At 35.9% G+C, this 16,608-nt stretch overlaps 5 protein-coding genes across 8 annotated transcripts; 4 read left to right on the top strand and 1 right to left on the bottom strand.

The window, feature by feature from the left end:
- Positions 1–23: 23 nt before the first annotated feature.
- LOC149497337 (patellin-4-like) lies at positions 24–2,190 on the top strand. The gene is made up of 4 exons (XM_089718852.1): positions 24–1,222; positions 1,469–1,593; positions 1,705–1,846; positions 1,927–2,190. The coding sequence occupies exons 1-4, from the start codon at positions 323–325 to the stop codon at positions 2,188–2,190; spliced, it is 1,431 nt and encodes a 476-aa protein (XP_089574978.1). The 5' UTR covers positions 24–322.
- Positions 2,191–3,055: 865 nt separating this feature from the next.
- On the bottom strand, positions 3,056–4,975 carry LOC149497336 (11S globulin seed storage protein Ana o 2.0101-like). The gene is made up of 4 exons (XM_089719882.1): positions 4,677–4,975; positions 4,317–4,561; positions 3,729–4,232; positions 3,056–3,634 (listed from the first exon to the last, which is right to left on the bottom strand). The coding sequence occupies exons 1-4, from the start codon at positions 4,963–4,965 to the stop codon at positions 3,242–3,244; spliced, it is 1,431 nt and encodes a 476-aa protein (XP_089576008.1). The 5' UTR covers positions 4,966–4,975; the 3' UTR covers positions 3,056–3,241.
- Positions 4,976–6,694: 1,719 nt separating this feature from the next.
- On the top strand, positions 6,695–8,677 carry LOC149497335 (11S globulin seed storage protein Ana o 2.0101-like). Its single transcript, XM_089719137.1, has 4 exons — positions 6,695–7,035; positions 7,139–7,383; positions 7,472–7,990; positions 8,097–8,677. Exons 1-4 carry the CDS (start codon positions 6,720–6,722, stop codon positions 8,490–8,492), a joined length of 1,476 nt encoding a protein of 491 aa, XP_089575263.1. The 5' UTR covers positions 6,695–6,719; the 3' UTR covers positions 8,493–8,677.
- A 392-nt stretch (positions 8,678–9,069) lies between these two features.
- On the top strand, positions 9,070–9,849 carry LOC149497334 (pollen Ole e I family allergen protein). Its single transcript, XM_089719142.1, has 2 exons — positions 9,070–9,313; positions 9,390–9,849. The coding sequence occupies exons 1-2, from the start codon at positions 9,183–9,185 to the stop codon at positions 9,709–9,711; spliced, it is 453 nt and encodes a 150-aa protein (XP_089575268.1). The 5' UTR covers positions 9,070–9,182; the 3' UTR covers positions 9,712–9,849.
- A 1,407-nt stretch (positions 9,850–11,256) lies between these two features.
- Positions 11,257–16,551, top strand: LOC149497333 (mitochondrial import inner membrane translocase subunit TIM44-2-like). 4 transcript variants are annotated; one of them, XM_089719138.1, is made up of 14 exons: positions 11,259–11,541; positions 11,652–11,776; positions 12,446–12,529; positions 12,646–12,721; positions 13,288–13,332; positions 13,420–13,836; positions 13,950–14,018; positions 14,163–14,227; positions 14,311–14,379; positions 14,487–14,559; positions 14,730–14,834; positions 15,687–15,758; positions 15,863–15,925; positions 16,159–16,551. In XM_089719138.1, the coding sequence occupies exons 1-14, from the start codon at positions 11,467–11,469 to the stop codon at positions 16,288–16,290; spliced, it is 1,470 nt and encodes a 489-aa protein (XP_089575264.1). In that variant the 5' UTR covers positions 11,259–11,466; the 3' UTR covers positions 16,291–16,551. The 4 variants fall into 4 exon arrangements, with proteins under 4 accessions (XP_089575265.1, XP_089575264.1, XP_089575266.1 ...); XM_089719139.1 differs by lacking the exon at positions 15,863–15,925 and having other exon boundaries at positions 11,257–11,541; XM_089719140.1 differs by lacking the exon at positions 11,259–11,541 and having other exon boundaries at positions 11,720–11,776; positions 12,613–12,720; positions 13,286–13,332.
- Positions 16,552–16,608: the final 57 nt, after the last annotated feature.

Raw genomic sequence — 16,608 nt, 5'->3', positions numbered from 1 at the left:
AAATGATCTAAATTTGACTTCAAACTACTCAGCTCATTGTCTCTAATTGTCATGACCTATTATTAATAACAATCAATTCTAACAGTTAAAAGAACAATTGAAAAACAATAAAATAAACAATCCATCCATTGCCTACTTTCATCTCCCTAAAAATGGAGCCAAACAATAGTGGTTGGTATTTGAAAGCTCGTCATCATAATTAGCTTTGTTTCAAAAACCCAAAACCTTGTTTTAAACTTAAATATTAGGCTCTTTCCCTTTCTCTCTCTCCCTCTCTCCCTTCTGTTTCTCTCCCTCTTTCATTGACTTCTTGCAATTTCTTATGGATTCTCTAAATTCAATTACATTTGTAGAGAAGCTTGGGAAGACCTATGAAGCCAGTGAAGAAGAGGCAGAAGAATATGAAGAAATCTTGAGATGGTTAAAAGAAAACGAGAAGAGTATAAATAAAGGTCAAGAATCAATTAATATCATTCAAGAAAATGAAAATAGTAAATTTGCCTCCTCTCTTCAGATGAAGCTGAGACAGAAAAAGGCCTTGTTGGAATTCAGGTGCATGGTAGAAGATGCAATTCTTGGAAATTATATTTTTGAAAATGACAATATAAATAATAATAATGATAATAATAACAATAAAAATTACAGAAAAAGTCTTTCCAAGAAAGAAATGAGAGAAATGAGAGAACAAATTAGAGAAATTACTCTTTGGGGAGTGCCTTTATTACCAAGTAAAGGCCATGAAAGCACTGATACAATTCTATTGAAATTCTTGAATGCTAAAGGCTTCATGGTCCAAGAAGCCTTCAATATGCTTCAAAAGACTCTGCAATGGAGAAAAGAATTCAATGCAGATGCCATTCTTGAAGAGAATTTGGATACTGGCATTGATCTTGATAAACTTTTGTATATTCATAGTGTAGATAAAGAAGGCCATCCTTTGTATTATGCTTTGTATGGAGCTTTTAAAGACAAGGGATTATACAGCAGAATATTAGGAACAGAGAAAAGTCGTGAGAGATTCTTAAGATGGAGAATTCAATTCTTGGAGAAAAGCATAAAAAATCTTACATTCAAAGCAGGAGAGGTTGATTCTATACTTCAGATTAGAGATTTCAAGCACGATCACCTTCGCCCAAGAACAGAAATGAAGGAGCTACATGACGTTAGCAAGAAAATCTTTCTCCTTGTTCAAGCCAATTATCCCGAGATGATTTATAAGAATGTAAGTGCAAAAATGAATCTGTCAGTTCTCTATTTCTTTTATGCCTACAATTTTAGAGAAGTGCAAACATCAAAGCCTATGTAGCGGATCCCAATTAGTTTGGTTTTAAAACTTATTCGGATTAGTTTTCTACAGGTCGAAAAACGTGTTTTTGGTAACTCTTAACTCATTAAGCATGCCATGCCATTGTATTTTTTTATGTACAATTGAGTTGTCTCAAATATTGCATGAACATGTATTTTGCAGATATTAATAAATGTCCCATTTTGGTACTACACAGCCCATTTCCTAACATCAAAGCTCACAACTCAGAGAACTAAAAGGAAGTTCATTTTTGTTAGGCCATCAAGAGTCACTCAGACCCTTTTGAAGTAAGAACCCTAATTGTATATAATTCTCAATTCCATATGTATATATATATATATATATATATATATATATATATTCAAGAATTTGACCCAATTTTGCTTAAACACAACAAGGTACATTTCTCCAGAGAACCTTCCAGTTGAATATGGTGGTCTAAAAAGAGAAAATGATGCTGATTTCTTTCCTAACGACATTGCTTTAGAAGTGATAGTTAGAGGAAATACATCTACGTCCATCAAAATTCCAGTCTCTGAGGTACTAATTTATTATATATTAATTTAATTATATCAAGAATATCCATAATTATTCTTTTTTTTTTTTTTTTTTGGAATTAGGCTGGAGTGACAATTGTCTGGGATTTTACTGTGGTTGGATGGCAAGTGACATGTAGAGAAGAATTCGTTCCAGACGATGAAGGCTCGTACAGGGTTCTTCTGCGGAAATACAAGGGAAAGAGAATGGGAGAGAGTGTTAGGAATTCTTTCTACATCAGTGAACCAGGAAAATTAGTCCTAACCATTGAAAATACAACCATAAAGAAAAGAAGAGTTTTTTATAGATCTAAGACTAAACCCTTTGTACCCACCTTTAACAAATAGTTTTCTTTGATTAATTTAGTACTCTTTTACCTTGTTTTGGCTAATCTCATTAAAATTCACTTTTTAGCTAAAAACTCATTAATTAACCAACAGTATCACCTCCACGATACGTGTGATTAAGCCTGTAAATGAGATAAGCCACTCATGAGCTACTCGAGGTGAGACTCGGTAAAAACTCGCTCGATTTCGTTCATTAAGCTTATCGAATCGAGCTTGAGCTTAGATCATTAGCTTGTGAGCCAGCTTTGTAGGGTCGAACTCAAGAATTAGCCTCATCAAGCCAAGTCGAGTTCACGAACTAGCTCAATAAAACAAAATCAATTTAAACCTATATTAAAATGACGTTGTTTTGATTAATAAATTTCGAGCTCGAACTCGAGCTAGGCTCGTTTATGGTTATCGAGTCGAGCTCGAGTCGAACTCAAGCTTGACTATTTTCAAGCGAGCCGAGCTCGAGCATATCCTTATCGAGCCGAGCTCGGCTCGTTTACAGCCCTATGTGTGATAAACCAACTTGAACGTGAGTTGCACAATTAATAATCAAAAGATTAGCCTTTTGGCTTTGCTATTAATTAAATTATATTGAAATGGAAACGTCTACCTTAAATTCGGTGTTTAATCCCACCTAAAGAGCAAATGAACTAATCATAACCAATGTTTTTATTTAATTTAAACAAAATTATTTAAACAAAAATATTTCTGGCTATTCAGTAAAAAAATAAAACAATAACATTTTAAAAAAAGTATTGTTTTATTAACTAATATAAATAATCTGAGTATAGTCAAATCTTATACTTAAATGGTGCATTATAAAATATTTAAATAATTAATTTAGATTTAATATAAACATTACGAAAACAAAATATTGAATACAATTATATTTATAGAATATATTGATTAGGGAATACTTAATTACTAATTAGGATGATTACATTACTTTCATCACTTATTTTCATAATATATTACATACTTCATTAGCGTGAGATCATAACTCCCCTCGTAATACTACTTACTTTCACTATCTACACACCCAAAAAGGCTACTTCATTATTTACTCCTCGGCATATCTTCCAGACTCGGTCCTGGAAATAGTCAAGGTGGTCTCTTGTCTTCCAAACTTAATCCTTCTTGCCTCCTCTGCTGATACCCTAAATGCATTTGCAATAACCGCCAACGGCATTGCTCTAACGGCGGAGGAGCGACCTGCAAGATCATTGGTCATCGCGTTATCGCTTGTCTTGAAGGTTACATATTCGAATCTTTCACTTTCTGCTCGTTTCACCACTACGAAGTTTTGTGGCACCGTCAAAACCTGTCCTTTGCTTACACTTCCGTCGAAGACGGTGTTGCCGTTTTCATCCGTCACCTGAACCCGCGCTTGTCCTTTGAGTGCGTAAATTACGCTGTGAGAGTTTATGTGCCAGTGGGGTAATCTCATGGCATCCTGCATTGCAACCACCGTTGTATTTATATCAGTAATTTATAGTTTTATACTAGTATATATAAGTCGAAAATTGTGGAGGCGCCACCGAACTTACATTGCGGAGAACGCCATAGGAAGCGCTGAGTTGTAGCCACCGAAGAATAGGGAGGTTATGGCTATTAACGGTGCTAACACGACCAGCTTCTGGTACATAAACGTCAGCACGCGAGGGATCAGCAATGTTCTCTCCAATTCTCATGCTGCAAATGGTCTCTTCAAGACCATTGTCGCGTCCGGAGGGGCATCCTTCTCTCTCTTCTTGCTGTTGCGCCTCTTGTTGAGTTCTTGGTGGTCTAACCACTTGAAGCTCACCATCTTCAACACTGATAATATTGCCCCTGTTGTCATTCTCGCTTTGGAGTTTCCTAGCCAACGATTCGTCGATATTGAAAGCTTCAGCAACAAATCTCGAGTCCATTCCGCAAAAAAGATTGTTACAAGAGCCACGTTCTCTCGAGGCACGGCGGCCCCCTGGATATTTTTCCTGGCTGCCACCCTCACGGCGACCCTCATGCAGTTGCGGGAATTCATCTTCTGGGTTACCAGCTAGATTGAAATGCTTTTAAAATACAAAAATATATAATTTATTAAACGTGTAGATTCTTTATTATTATATGGATCAATTAGTTTTATTATGTCTTACTCTAGGGTTCATGTCAAGCTGGTTGGCGCTGTTGGCGGTGTCAAGAACAGAAACGGCGACAACAGGCTCATTGCCGTCGTTGTAACACCAATGGGCAACTCCGGCAGGCAAAGCAATGATATCACCTGGACGGAAACGACGAATCTTCTGGTGCTGGGCTTCAACCCTACTGCTACCACCTGATCCTTGAGACTCCTGATATGTTTCAGCGCATCCAGGAAACAGGGCTCCTGTCATACCCGTACCTGTTTTATATGGAAAATACAAACACAAATCAAATGTTTACCTCAAAATTAATAAATATACACCGAAATGAACAACTAAAACGACGCCGCTTAAGTTGGAATTACTTTACTTTACCTTGGACAATGTAAACGAGTTGAGGAGCGTTGCTATAAGATGGCAACAGAAGGCCCTTGGGTTGAATGGTGAGCCTAACAATAGCCACACCAGCACATTGGAACTGGTCTTGGTTAGGGTTCCAAGACTCGACCACACCAGCTTCGCTTTGAATACTATTATCTGGCTCGAGGGCGTCGAGCCTATCGAGTTGACACTGGTTTTGCTGCTGAAGTTGCTGACTTGCTATAGAGCCAGTGAAGATAACAATTAGACACAGTGAAAGAAGGAAAGAGTTAGTTATGGCCATTGTTAATGCCTTTTGGTTTGGAGTGGAATGGACTGATTCACAGTAGTATACTTATAGAAAGCGAGGAAGTGACACGTAAGAGAAAGCCACTCTTCGCTTTGCATGGCTACTTGGCCTCCGTGTTTTACAGCTCATAAAATCTCGCAGGCAGGTGTCTTAAAGTTTCAGAGAGGAATATAAATAGACTACTTCTGGGAAAAGGAGAAGAACAAGAAGAAGAAGGAGACACGTATTGAAAGTTTTCCATTTGAATATGAACATGAATATTCATGTCATGACGTTCTTTTTTTTTATACATATATGCATTTCTTGACACAGAAACTAATTGTTCTTGAGAAAATAATTAAATATATAGAACAGATTTGAATTTGAAAATATTATAGTACGTCAAATCTGTTAGAATTTTTGTTGCAAGATAAAGTACCAGATTTCTCTTGAATTCCATACTAAAAGTGTGAAATTTCAATGTGAAATTTATATGAATTTGGGTTCTCTAACTTCAACGACTAGCTTTTGAAGCGTGGTTCTCTAGAAAACTTAACACAATAATGTATATTTATCTATTTTATATAAATTTATAAATGAGTAGAAAAGAAAAAAGAAATGGATATAAGATATTAATGGTCGTTAGAAACACTTTTAACTTTGAATTGAACTTCAGATTTGACTATTATAATTGAATATTATTATTTACAACATTTTAGTGCATTAATTTAATTGTACTTTGCTTTCTTAATTTGAGTTATGTAGTAGAATTAGTAATTCAAAATTAAAAGTTTTACTGCTAATTAGACAAACTTGTATAATGAGAACACTGAGATAGTTCATTACTTTATCTCCTCCATAGAATAATTAATTCCACTATTGATCTAATAGCAACAGATCATGAGATAATTGAAGCTTCTGTTACAGATAAGCAATCGCTCAATGCATGAAAATGGAACAGTTTATACTTATCGAGCAAAAATAGACATGAATAAATGTATGCATTGCAGATGACCCAAGTGATATAGTTGAGTATGTGGCGCGACGAACAGACGATGTAAAGCTGTTTGTGTTGCCGCCACTAGTTTTTAGTGACATCTGTGTTTCTTTTTGTTTGCTTCTCAGTCAACCCGTGAGTTTTTGCTTCCTTTATTACTTTCCATTTTCATTTTCCAATAATCGATTAAAAGGTTAATTAGCAACGTAAGATGGGTATTCCGATCAACCGAATCCATTCCAACTACCTTCAGTGGAGAGAGATAATTGAATATTTAAATAGCAATGAAATTTTGTTTATTGAAATAATAATATTTTTAATCATTAACTGATTAAAATAAAAATAATTTTTTTAAATTTTTTTTATATAAATTGATTTAGTTTATAGTTAGAGCCATATGTGTAATCCATATAAATAAGTTACTAAATCCGCAGAGGTGCTGACGGTGTCCTGTATATCTTCACCTGTAAGGTTGAAGGTTTACAATATGAAAATCATCTCTAGCCGGAGCTTGGAGTAATCTGTACATATAATTAATTACTATCATGAAACAAGAAAAAGCGGAAAGAGCAAAAACAAAATTGCAGAAAAAACTGAGCCGCTGGTTGTCTTCTCCTTACCGTAAGAATTTGTATTCATCTATGAAGGTTTGAGACACCTGTGGTGCCACTCTTTATTAGGTGTAAGACACTAAGCTTAAGTAGCCATGCAAATAGAAACTATAAATACCGACGCCTTCCACTCGCCACTTCACTACAACCAGCTTCTCCCCATGGCTAAGCATTTCTTCTTCTCTCTTTCTCTGTGCCTTGTTCTTCTCTTCAATGTCTCTTTCGCTAGTGAGCAGGTGAAGCAGGAAAACGAATGCCCTCAGCTTCAGCAGCAACACCAATGCCGACTCGACAGGATCGAAGCCCTCGAACCAGATACTCGCATTCAAAGCGAAGCTGGTACGATTGAGTCATGGAATCCTAGCCGTGACCAGTTCCAATGCGCTGGTGTGGCTATTGTTAGGCGCGTAATTCAACCTAACGGCCTTCTATTGCCAGCTTATAGCAATGCTCACCAGCTCGCTTTCATTGTCCAAGGTAAAACAATTAGTTTCATTATGTCAATTTCAAGTTTAAATTATTTGATTGAAAATAAAATTTGAGATTAATATTTGATTTGTATGTGTATATGTATAAACAGGTAGAGGTATCACTGGAGAAATGTTTCCTGGATGCCCTGAAACATTCCAGGAATATCAAGGAGCGGGTGGTAGCAGTAGGGTGGAAGACCAGCACCAGAAGGTTCGCCACTTCCGTCCAGGCGATATCATTGCTTTGCCTGCCGGGGTTGCTCACTGGTGCTACAATGACGGAAATGAGCCTGTTGTTGCTATTTATCTCCTTGACACTGCCAACAGTGACAATCAGCTTGACATGAACCCTAGAGTAAAACAAAAAGAAAAACCTAATTAATTGATCTATTTATGAAATCTACATATACAATAAATTCTTGATTCTGTTTTTTGTGTAACAGCATTTCTATCTAGCTGGTAACCCAGAAGATGAGTTCCGCCAACTATATGAAGGTCGCAGAGAGCCTGGCAGTGGCAGACACGAAGGATTTTCTAGCCGGCGTCGCCCAGAGGGTCGAGGCACCTGCAACAATCTTTTCTGCGGATTGGACTCGAGGCTTATCTCAGAAGCTTTCAACATTGACGAATCGCTTGCTAGGAAGCTTCAAAGCGAGAATGACTACAGGGGCAGCATTATCAATGTTGAAGGTAAGCTTCAGGTAGTAAGACCAGCTAGGACCCAATCAGAGAGAGAGCAGCAAGTAGGGGGAAGCGGCGCCGGCGGCCCCTACTTAGGTGGAGGAGGTTGCAATGGTCTCGAGGAAACCTTCTGCTCTATGAGGCTGAAGGAGAACATCGCCGATCCATCCCGCGCTGATGTGTATATCCCAGAAGTTGGTCGTGTTAGCACCATCAACAGCCACAACCTCCCTATCCTAAGGTTTCTCCAACTCAGCGCTTCTCATGTGGTTCTCCGGAATGTAAGTGCGGTGGAGCGTGAAGATACGCGCCTCTATAATTTTGTTAAAAAAAATTATCCTATCTTTTAAATCATGTGGTAACATAAATATTTATCGGTGGTCGCAGAATGCTGTGAGATTACCCCACTGGCACCTGAATGCTCATAGCATAATCTATGCTTTGAGGGGACAAGGACGAGTTCAGATAACGGATGAATTCGGAGAAATCGTCTTCGACGGCAGTGTAGGAGCAGGCCAGGTGTTGACGGTGCCGCAGAACTTCGTAGTGGTGAAACAGGCAGAGACAGAGAGATTTGAATATATAACCTTCAAGACTAGCGACAATGCCATGACCAATGATCTGGTGGGGCGAACCTCAGCCGTCCGGGCCTTGCCATTGGAAGTGATCGCCAATGCATTTAGGGTGTCCAGAGAGGACGCAAGGAGAATCAAGTTCGGAAGAGAAGAGACGACTCTCGGTACTTCAAGGTCTCGACCTGCAGGAAGGACAGCTGTTGCTTAATTAAAATGAGGAGAGCCTTTGTTTTTCTGTAAATACAAGGCATGGAGAAATAAAACAGAGACTTGATAATTTGATTGTCTCTAGCTAGAGTTATGTAAGTTGAGAGAGCTTTCTACTTGAGTAGTAATAAAATGTTACTCCTTGTTAGTAACAATGGAAATCATACAATTTTCATGGTTTTGGTATCTTAATTTCATAAAATAATAAATAAATAAATAAATAAATAACAACTTCTATCGTTTTTGGTTTTAATTTCACGTTTCTTATTTTGTTTTCAATTTTTAATTATTATTTTTCAAGAAAAATTAAATTTAATTGACCCAAAAATAAAATTATTGTTTTAACTTGATCGAAAAAAATTAAAATTTAATTTAATTGAATACAATTAAAAATAATTATAAGTTCAAGGATTTAATCAATGAGATATTTTTTCCTTTTTAGTTTTTTTAAAAAAAAAAAGAAAAAAAACAACAAAATCGGTACAAGGCATACCCTTAAGAAATTTGAATTTCATACCGTTCGTGGGAAACATAGAGGGCAATTTGGTCCAATTGCTTCTAATAAACAACAATTGTTTCCAAATCACGAAGACAGTCCTCTCCTGCTGCTTTATGCTTACCCATATATGCAAGTTTCAAGCAGATCTCAGAAGATGGAAGCTTAGATTTCGAAGCAACCTAACTCAATAAAATGCCGACCTATCCCCTACCGAGTCGACGACTCGTTCTCATTCTGCTTCTATTTTTCCTTGCAGTTTCAAAAGCATCAGCTTCAAGACCTGGTTTTCTCTTCACAAGAACCAGAGGAAGATGCACTCCGCAGTAAGAGTAACCTTCGGTCGAGTTTCCCGAGTTGAGTTACGAGTTAATATTGAACTGTTGAGTTTGTGTGTTACAGGTATTGGAGTAGCAGGCGAGAGGCGTGGCCGAGGATGGTACCGCAGACATCAACGGTGTCAAACGTGTTTGGGTCGATAATCTTTGAACGGTACAGATCTGGATTGACTTTAGTAGAATCAACGGCTAGGAATGACGATGAGAATGCGTTCGGTAGGTTGTTGAAGCAGGGGAGTACAGCTCTTTTGAACTCTTATGCTAGAAAGGGGTTCAAGTACTCTGCTTGGGAAGTGAAGACTCTGTTTATTCAAGCTTTGGTATCGGAGGAGGCTGCAGCGAGACAAGCCAAGCTGTTCTTTGATGCCAATGAGGCCTGTAATTAATTACTTCAATTTTTTCTGTTTTTGCTGCAAAAAGAAAAATATTATGACTCTGCAATTTCTGGTTGTGTTTTGTGATGTTTGAAGATATTCATGTAATTGTTAAAGATGATTAAACTGAAGGATATTATTAGTTTTAAATCTTTATTTTTCAAGAAGAAATATAGGGAAAAAAAAAAACTATTAGTTTAGTTAACACCTGAAGGTTTGAACCAGATCGATAGAGTTTGATTATTGAGATTATTACTCTTGCCGAGTTTGGAGATGTATCCTTGAACGCGGACGAAGAAATTATAGGTGAACCGATCGAATAAAAAATTATTTGAGGCACTTATATCAAATGTTTAAATTTCCAGACAAAATTAACCAGCCAAAATAAGTTTAGGGTCAAATACACAAAATTAAAAGTTCTAGCAAAAATTGTAAAAATCATCAAAATTCATACTCTTATGATGATTAATCTATATCTATTTGTCTATTTATATTTATATTTATATCTATCTATCTATATAAATATATAAAAATTCAGCTAAATTTGTAGGTGATGTGGAATTTTATTATTTTAAAATTTTTTATTTAATTATCCAATTTTGAAGAATCAAATAATAGATTTTTTTTATTAATAATAGAACATTAATTAGTTTTTTCAATAATTAATAACCACACTATAAATTGAAGTAATATTTTATTATTTTATAATTTAATTATCTTCTAATTTTTTTAAAAAAATTAATATATTAAGCAAAAAACACATATGATTAACAATTTTTAAAGTTTCTTTCTTCTTCCTTTCAAGTAATTTTATGGTTTGAGTAATTGTTTTAATTTGTAAACATAGTATTTATGTTTATTGTTTTTAGTTTAGCCAAGAAGGGTGAGTTCATTGTTATCAATTTATTAGTGTGAAATTCTTTTATTATTTTTAAATTTATAGAAAAAGTCGGATTAGTAATTTTTATCATCATAGTCAAAGAATAAAAAAGATAAATATTTTTTCGTCATATTAATTTATTTATATTTTTTAATCAAATTTAATTCATATTAATTATTTATAAGTATTAATCTATATATTGTGCGGACATATAACTAATTTTTTTATATAATTACGTGAGTATTCACGTGGCAAGTGGTTCTGAAGTGTCCAAATATGGGCCTACTAACAACAATATCGTATTTTTAACAAAATCTAGATGGAAAATTGAAAATGAATAATTTTAGATATTGATTTTTAAAATAGAAAATATTGACTAAAATTGAAAAATATGCCACAATTTAATTTTTTTTATTTTTAATTTTGGTAATTAAGCAGTTCAGATTTGCCATGAAAAAGATGTGGGCATTAAAAACGAAGCCTCTCTCTACAAGCCTGAACCGGTGAACCCGCGAACCCGCTTCGCGTAGCCCTAACATGCGTTTGGTTACACGTTCATCACTATCCTGGACGAGGTCAGAGTGAGCGATTCTCATTTTTTATCCCTTACTCCAACCACGAAACTACGCTATACAGATCCAGTTTACGGTTCTATGTAAAGGTGCTAATCCCTATTCACTTGTAAATTATCCTGTTACCCAAACACGTTCTCTCTCTAACGGCCGCAGGTACGTTAGGGCAATCAGTCTTAAAGCTTGTTTGGTTGACACGAAAACTACAATTCGTCTCCCTTCTCTGGGAGGAAAATCTATAATATACAAAAGAAAATAGCCACAGAGCAACGAATCCAAATATAAACCCCTATTTTCTCGAGAAAATTAGACTTAATGGCGGGTAGGAAACTGGTTCGAGACTTTTTCCTCTCAAGGCAGCCCCTTCTTCTTCGCTTAACGTCTCAACAGGTTCTTCTCTTAAACCCTGGATTGTGAAATAACAGAAAGTTATCATGTTTTGGATATATTATTGTTTTTATTAGTTTTTCAATTTATTGGTTTGGGATTTGGCGCGGTAGGGTTCAAGTGCGGGAGTAAGGTTGCCATCGCCCTCGCCCTCGCCCTCGCCAAATGGGTACTTGGGCTATCGTCGATTTGGTGTATTCAATGAGTTCTCCAAGAAAGTGAAAGGAGAGGCCACTAGGTATTGCTTAACATGATTTCTCTTTTAGGCTTTCTTTCTTTCTTTATTTTAGTGCATGTGTAGATTGCAATTTGTTAAATTTAGATACCTAGGCGTTTGTTTTTTGATTGAGGTTAATGGTTGTGTATGTGATCATCTAATTCTAAATCCCAGGACACTGTATTTCTTTGTCCATTTATAACCGTTAGTCATTGTAAGCCTTAACATTTTGTTCTTTATAAATTTTCCCTATCAAGCATACTGGTGAATTCTGTATTTGTGCCCTTTGAAGGTAGAAGCAGGTGTGCGGTTTCAAATCATTTTTAAAATTTATGTTCCTGCTAGGTGTGAATACTGAACTCTTAAGTCAATTATCAACTAAACCTTAAACTCCATAATTAGTTTAGAGGTAGGTGGAATGTGAATGATCTTTATGACAGTAGATTGAGTGATCAAGTCTCTTCTAAGAATCTCATGGGTTTGTTAAATATGTTTATTCATTTATCTAATTACATTAGTGTGTACTTAGAAATGAATATAGCAGAATAGAAACAGAGGGTTTATATAGCCAATCCCCTACTAGTTTGGAATTTTGTTGTTGTTGTTGTTGTTTTATTTTCAGTTCCACTCCGTTTCTTTGATTCTGCAAACAAGTGTTTAGTAATAAACTTATTATTTTGTTGGATCCAGAAATCCAGAATTTCAGCAGTCCGTCAAGGATTTAAAGGAGAAAGCAGAAGAACTGAAAGGGGTAAAAGATGATTTGAAAGTTAGGTAAGTTTATGGCATTATATTCATGCCTTGTATAATTTTAGTTTTATTAGTTAATAGGCTGAGACATACTGTTGTATGTCAAGGGAGGGCCTGAGATGGTGAAATGGCGAATGCAGAACGAAGCAGACAACTGAGCAGCTGTACAAGCACGTGGATGGTGTTTGGACAGAGGCTGAAGCTGCTGCAAAAAAGGTACTATTCAATTGATTCAGATGTTATAGTTGAGTATTTTGCTCCTTGCTATTCAATTTCAGATTTCATGTTGTTGGTCCCATGAACTCAATATCTACATGAAGGGACTGCCTTTCTGATTATCTTCAATATACTCTAATGTAACATTATAATTATGCAATGTAAACTTCAACTGAAGTACTTGGGTTGATGCATTTACCATATTTATATTGCTTTGGATCTTATACCATCTACAACATTGCTGCTTGGCAAGTTGTTTTTGTGTCATCTTACTTCTATTTCATCTTCTCAAATGTAATACTTGACACCAGCTCTGGTCTGTAATAATCTGGCATAATCTTGTTTCTACCATAAGTCGTTGATTCTTTTTTATACTTGCGCGCGTACATGTGATGTGTCTGGAAATTCTAACTTTATGAGGCTGGTCTACATGAAAACTTCTGTAATATTAGATGTGACATTAATTGTTTATCATCCTCTCTTTTTCTAATATCCTTCCTAGTATGGACTAAATATAGCCTCTTGATTGGTATAATTTGATTAATTGGTATTTGTTTTGTTTTCAGGTTTCTGCCAACGTTAAAGAGAAGATCTCAGCTGCCTCAGAAGAGGTCTGGTTGCAGTTCACATTGATTGTTTTCTCTGTGTTTTAATCTAATGACCAACACTAATTATTTAATGGACTCTGTGTGAGTCAGGTCAAAGAAAGTTTTAAAATTGGGAAGCAAGAGTCATCTGAGTCCACCGGCAATTCAGATAAAGATGGCACCAATATAAAAGATGACAGGAACGCTTCATCTGGTGAAGAGACTAACAAGCAAACTGGGAGTAGTGATCATGGAGAAACATTTTTTAGAAAATTTAAGTCAAGCATACCTTCCTCAAAGTTGTCTTTGGCCTTTCAGAGATTAAAGGAAGCAAAGGTCACCGACATAGTGAAGAAGGGATATGATGTAGTGAAGGATGAGTTAAACGGTAATCCTAGTAAGAGAAAACACCTGGAATATACACCACCTCCTTCTTTCAAAGGTGAAACAAGCACAAGAACAGACATTGCTGTTTTACCCTCCAAACAGTCTCGATGGAGTAAAAAGTGGGAGGCTGTTAGAGAAAAGGTAAATTTTCCTCTGTTTCTAATATGCCTCTTAATGTTATGAGAATGGAAAAAAATTATTTATCTTAATCATCTTGCTTCTTATATTGAAATAAATATCTTCTTCTAAACCAGATGCAAGGTCATCCTGTATTCAAGCGTTTTGCTGGCTTTAGTGAGCCTGTTGTAACAAAGAGTCACGAGGTATGATCCACTCCTCCTTTTTGTTTATATTTTGTAAGCTTTAATTATTTGTTTCGTTTGCAATTATCAATTCATTGCACTGGGTTAGTTCATTTTCTCCCTCTTGATCCATGTTCTTACTTCTGTTTTGGCTGGAATTCACAGATTGCAGAGGACATGAGGGAGAGATGGGAGACCAGTGACAATCCGATTGTTCACAAAATTCAGGAGTATGCTGACTTTCTCTCTTTTATGTTACAACTTACATGATTCGCTAAAAAGTTGCCTAGCTGACACTTTCTTTTGATGACAGTGTTAGTGACACTATCTTTCAAGAAACTGATGCTGCATCATCACTTAAAGAAATACGTCGTCGAGATCCGTATGGTCACGAGTGTTCCTTTTTCCAAGAATTTTATCTTCAAATTTCAACAACCTATTAATGCCCCATCATTATATCTTTTTTTTTTTTTTTTTTACTTTCATCAGATCATTCTCTTTGGTGGATTTTGTGGCTGAAGTCCAGGAAGCTGTTAGACCTGTCCTTAATGCTTACATAAAGGTGGGTTCTGAGCTTACTTGCAAGGCCATGATCTTCTTCGCCCATTATCTCTCTCTCTCTCACTTTTATTTTTTGGAATTTTGGCATGGGGATTTGATTTTGAATAATGCTCTTTATCTAGTTACCAAAGTTGTCTATTTGTTAGTAATATAAATGTTTCATATGTATAGGGAGATTTAGAGACTTTGAAGAAGTACTGCAGTCCAGAAGTTGTTAGTCGGTGTGAGGCGGAGCACAAGGCCTTTCAGAGTCATGGTATATATTTTGAAAATAAGGTAAGAACTTTTTCCTTGAAATAGCCTTGTCATTGTTTTCATATTCATCCATTTTTTTGTAGGAACTGAGGTGCTTTTAACTATATCATCACCATAATAGTTTGTCACAATTTTTCATAATCTTTTGACTATTCAAATGTATGGATGGAAGAATGCCTTTTTTCTGCCTTTATGATGGTTGCTAACTTTGTCATCGTCATAAAATCTACTTTTCAATATTAAAAAGATCTGTTATATATGTAGTTGGAATTGCATTAGTCCATATATATATCTGCTAGTATAGAATGACCAAGTATCCATCTTGAAATTGCACAATTATCCTCTCACAGTAATTTTTCAAATGAGAGTTGTTAGGCGTCTCATGGTGCATGAGGTTAGGGTTCCAACCCTTACACCCACACGTGCTTAAAACCGCAAATTGCACATGTTGACTGTTGAGGATATCTTCTAATAACGCTGGATAATAGCTATGATTGTCATTTGTTTGCGTGACGTGAGATCTAGAAAATGCTGCGAGTTAACAGGCTACATGCACCATATGAGGTGTAAGATATGCCACTTTGTCTTCCTAATCTCAATCACTATGGCAAATATCTGGATGGGATTATATATCTGCTAGTGTGGAATAACCAACTGTCCATCTTGAAATTGCGTAATTATTCTCTCAGACATTTATGTAAGCTGCAGAATGCATAATGTAAGCATGATATGTCCCTTTTTTTTTTCCTAATATCAATCACTATGGCAGATATCAGAGCACAAACTGAAATTAGTTTTGTTGATTTTATATGACAAGTTAATGTAGACTTCATTTGATGGGTTGATACTCAAAGATTCCTCATCTTATTGCAGATTCTACATATATCTGAGGTGGAAGTAAGAGAGACCAAAATGATGGGAACCTCCCCAATAATAATTGTTGCAGTATGTACTTATTCTTTCCTTTTGTTTCCTTTTCTTTATTACTTGGTTGAAGACATGGGGAAAACTTTCTGTTAATTGACGGTTCTGTTTCTTGTAATATTTAGTTCCAAACACAGCAAGTCCACTGTGTACGTGATCAACATGGCAATATAACAGAGGGGGGCAAGGTATATATGGACCTTATTTTATAAACATTGGCCATTTTCTAAAACAATTTCAATGTTGTGATCCCTGCCTCCATTATCTTGGTCAATTTTGATTTATTGCTTTCCATGCATGGGATTGGGTAGTTTAAACAACCTTTTAAACAAAAACTTCATACGGATGCCATCCTGACTTGTTACATCAAATTTAATGTTTGGATTGTCAATGCATTCTGAGAGAATTTTGGCTCTCCTAGGATACTATCCACACTGTATACTACGCGTGGGCTATGCAACAAGTAGATCCTGAAGAACTTGGAGAAGGCGCCATCTATCCTATATGGAAGCTAAGAGAGATGCAACAACTTGGCATCCAAGCCCTCATATAGGCTTCATTGATGATCTTCTGTAGAAGGTGTAAGAATAGATTTATCGGGTTTTCTGTTTCTTTTTGTTATTTCTGCTCTGCTTCTCTGGGTTTTGTAACACTCCAGGGAAATCTTTGTTTAATATTTTTGTTAATTTTTTATCAAATAATGAAATTGGGTACTTAGGAAGCTTTTACAGGATAGATATATTTTTGTTCAATTGATCAAATGCTTATAAATAGCTGTCTCCATCTGCAATGACATTATTCCTTCTTTCCTTTACCCCTTTACTTTCTAAATGGCAGCTTTGAGGTCTTGTTAAAAATTTGGAAGTGATTG

The sequence above is a fragment of the Jatropha curcas genome, chromosome 3 (assembly GCF_041381405.1).
Source record: "Jatropha curcas cultivar XTBG-Jc1 chromosome 3, XTBG_Jcur_1.0, whole genome shotgun sequence".
NCBI lineage: Eukaryota > Viridiplantae > Streptophyta > Magnoliopsida > Malpighiales > Euphorbiaceae > Jatropha > Jatropha curcas.
The sequence above is the reverse complement of the archived record's forward strand: the minus strand, read 5'-3'. Positions and strand labels throughout refer to the sequence as shown.

Bases quoted from the DNA above. Each gene is read 5' to 3' on its own strand.
- LOC149497337 (XM_089718852.1), top strand. From the start codon at position 323: ATGGATTCTCTAAATTCAATTACATTTGTAGAGAAGCTTGGGAAGACC. The intron at 1,223-1,468 runs GTAAGTGCAAAA...TGTATTTTGCAG, and splicing joins CCGAGATGATTTATAAGAAT to ATATTAATAAATGTCCCATT. The intron at 1,847-1,926 runs GTACTAATTTAT...TTTTGGAATTAG, and splicing joins TCAAAATTCCAGTCTCTGAG to GCTGGAGTGACAATTGTCTG.
- LOC149497336 (XM_089719882.1), bottom strand. From the start codon at position 4,965: ATGGCCATAACTAACTCTTTCCTTCTTTCACTGTGTCTAATTGTTATC. The intron at 4,562-4,676 runs GTAAAGTAAAGT...CATATAAAACAG, and splicing joins ACTCGTTTACATTGTCCAAG to GTACGGGTATGACAGGAGCC. The intron at 4,233-4,316 runs GTAAGACATAAT...GTATTTTAAAAG, and splicing joins AGCTTGACATGAACCCTAGA to CATTTCAATCTAGCTGGTAA.
- LOC149497335 (XM_089719137.1), top strand. From the start codon at position 6,720: ATGGCTAAGCATTTCTTCTTCTCTCTTTCTCTGTGCCTTGTTCTTCTC. The intron at 7,036-7,138 runs GTAAAACAATTA...ATGTATAAACAG, and splicing joins GCTCGCTTTCATTGTCCAAG to GTAGAGGTATCACTGGAGAA. The intron at 7,991-8,096 runs GTAAGTGCGGTG...CGGTGGTCGCAG, and splicing joins CTCATGTGGTTCTCCGGAAT to AATGCTGTGAGATTACCCCA.
- LOC149497334 (XM_089719142.1), top strand. From the start codon at position 9,183: ATGCCGACCTATCCCCTACCGAGTCGACGACTCGTTCTCATTCTGCTT. The intron at 9,314-9,389 runs GTAAGAGTAACC...TGTGTGTTACAG, and splicing joins AGAGGAAGATGCACTCCGCA to GTATTGGAGTAGCAGGCGAG.
- LOC149497333 (XM_089719138.1), top strand. From the start codon at position 11,467: ATGGCGGGTAGGAAACTGGTTCGAGACTTTTTCCTCTCAAGGCAGCCC. The intron at 13,837-13,949 runs GTAAATTTTCCT...CTTCTAAACCAG, and splicing joins GGGAGGCTGTTAGAGAAAAG to ATGCAAGGTCATCCTGTATT. The intron at 14,019-14,162 runs GTATGATCCACT...TGGAATTCACAG, and splicing joins TTGTAACAAAGAGTCACGAG to ATTGCAGAGGACATGAGGGA.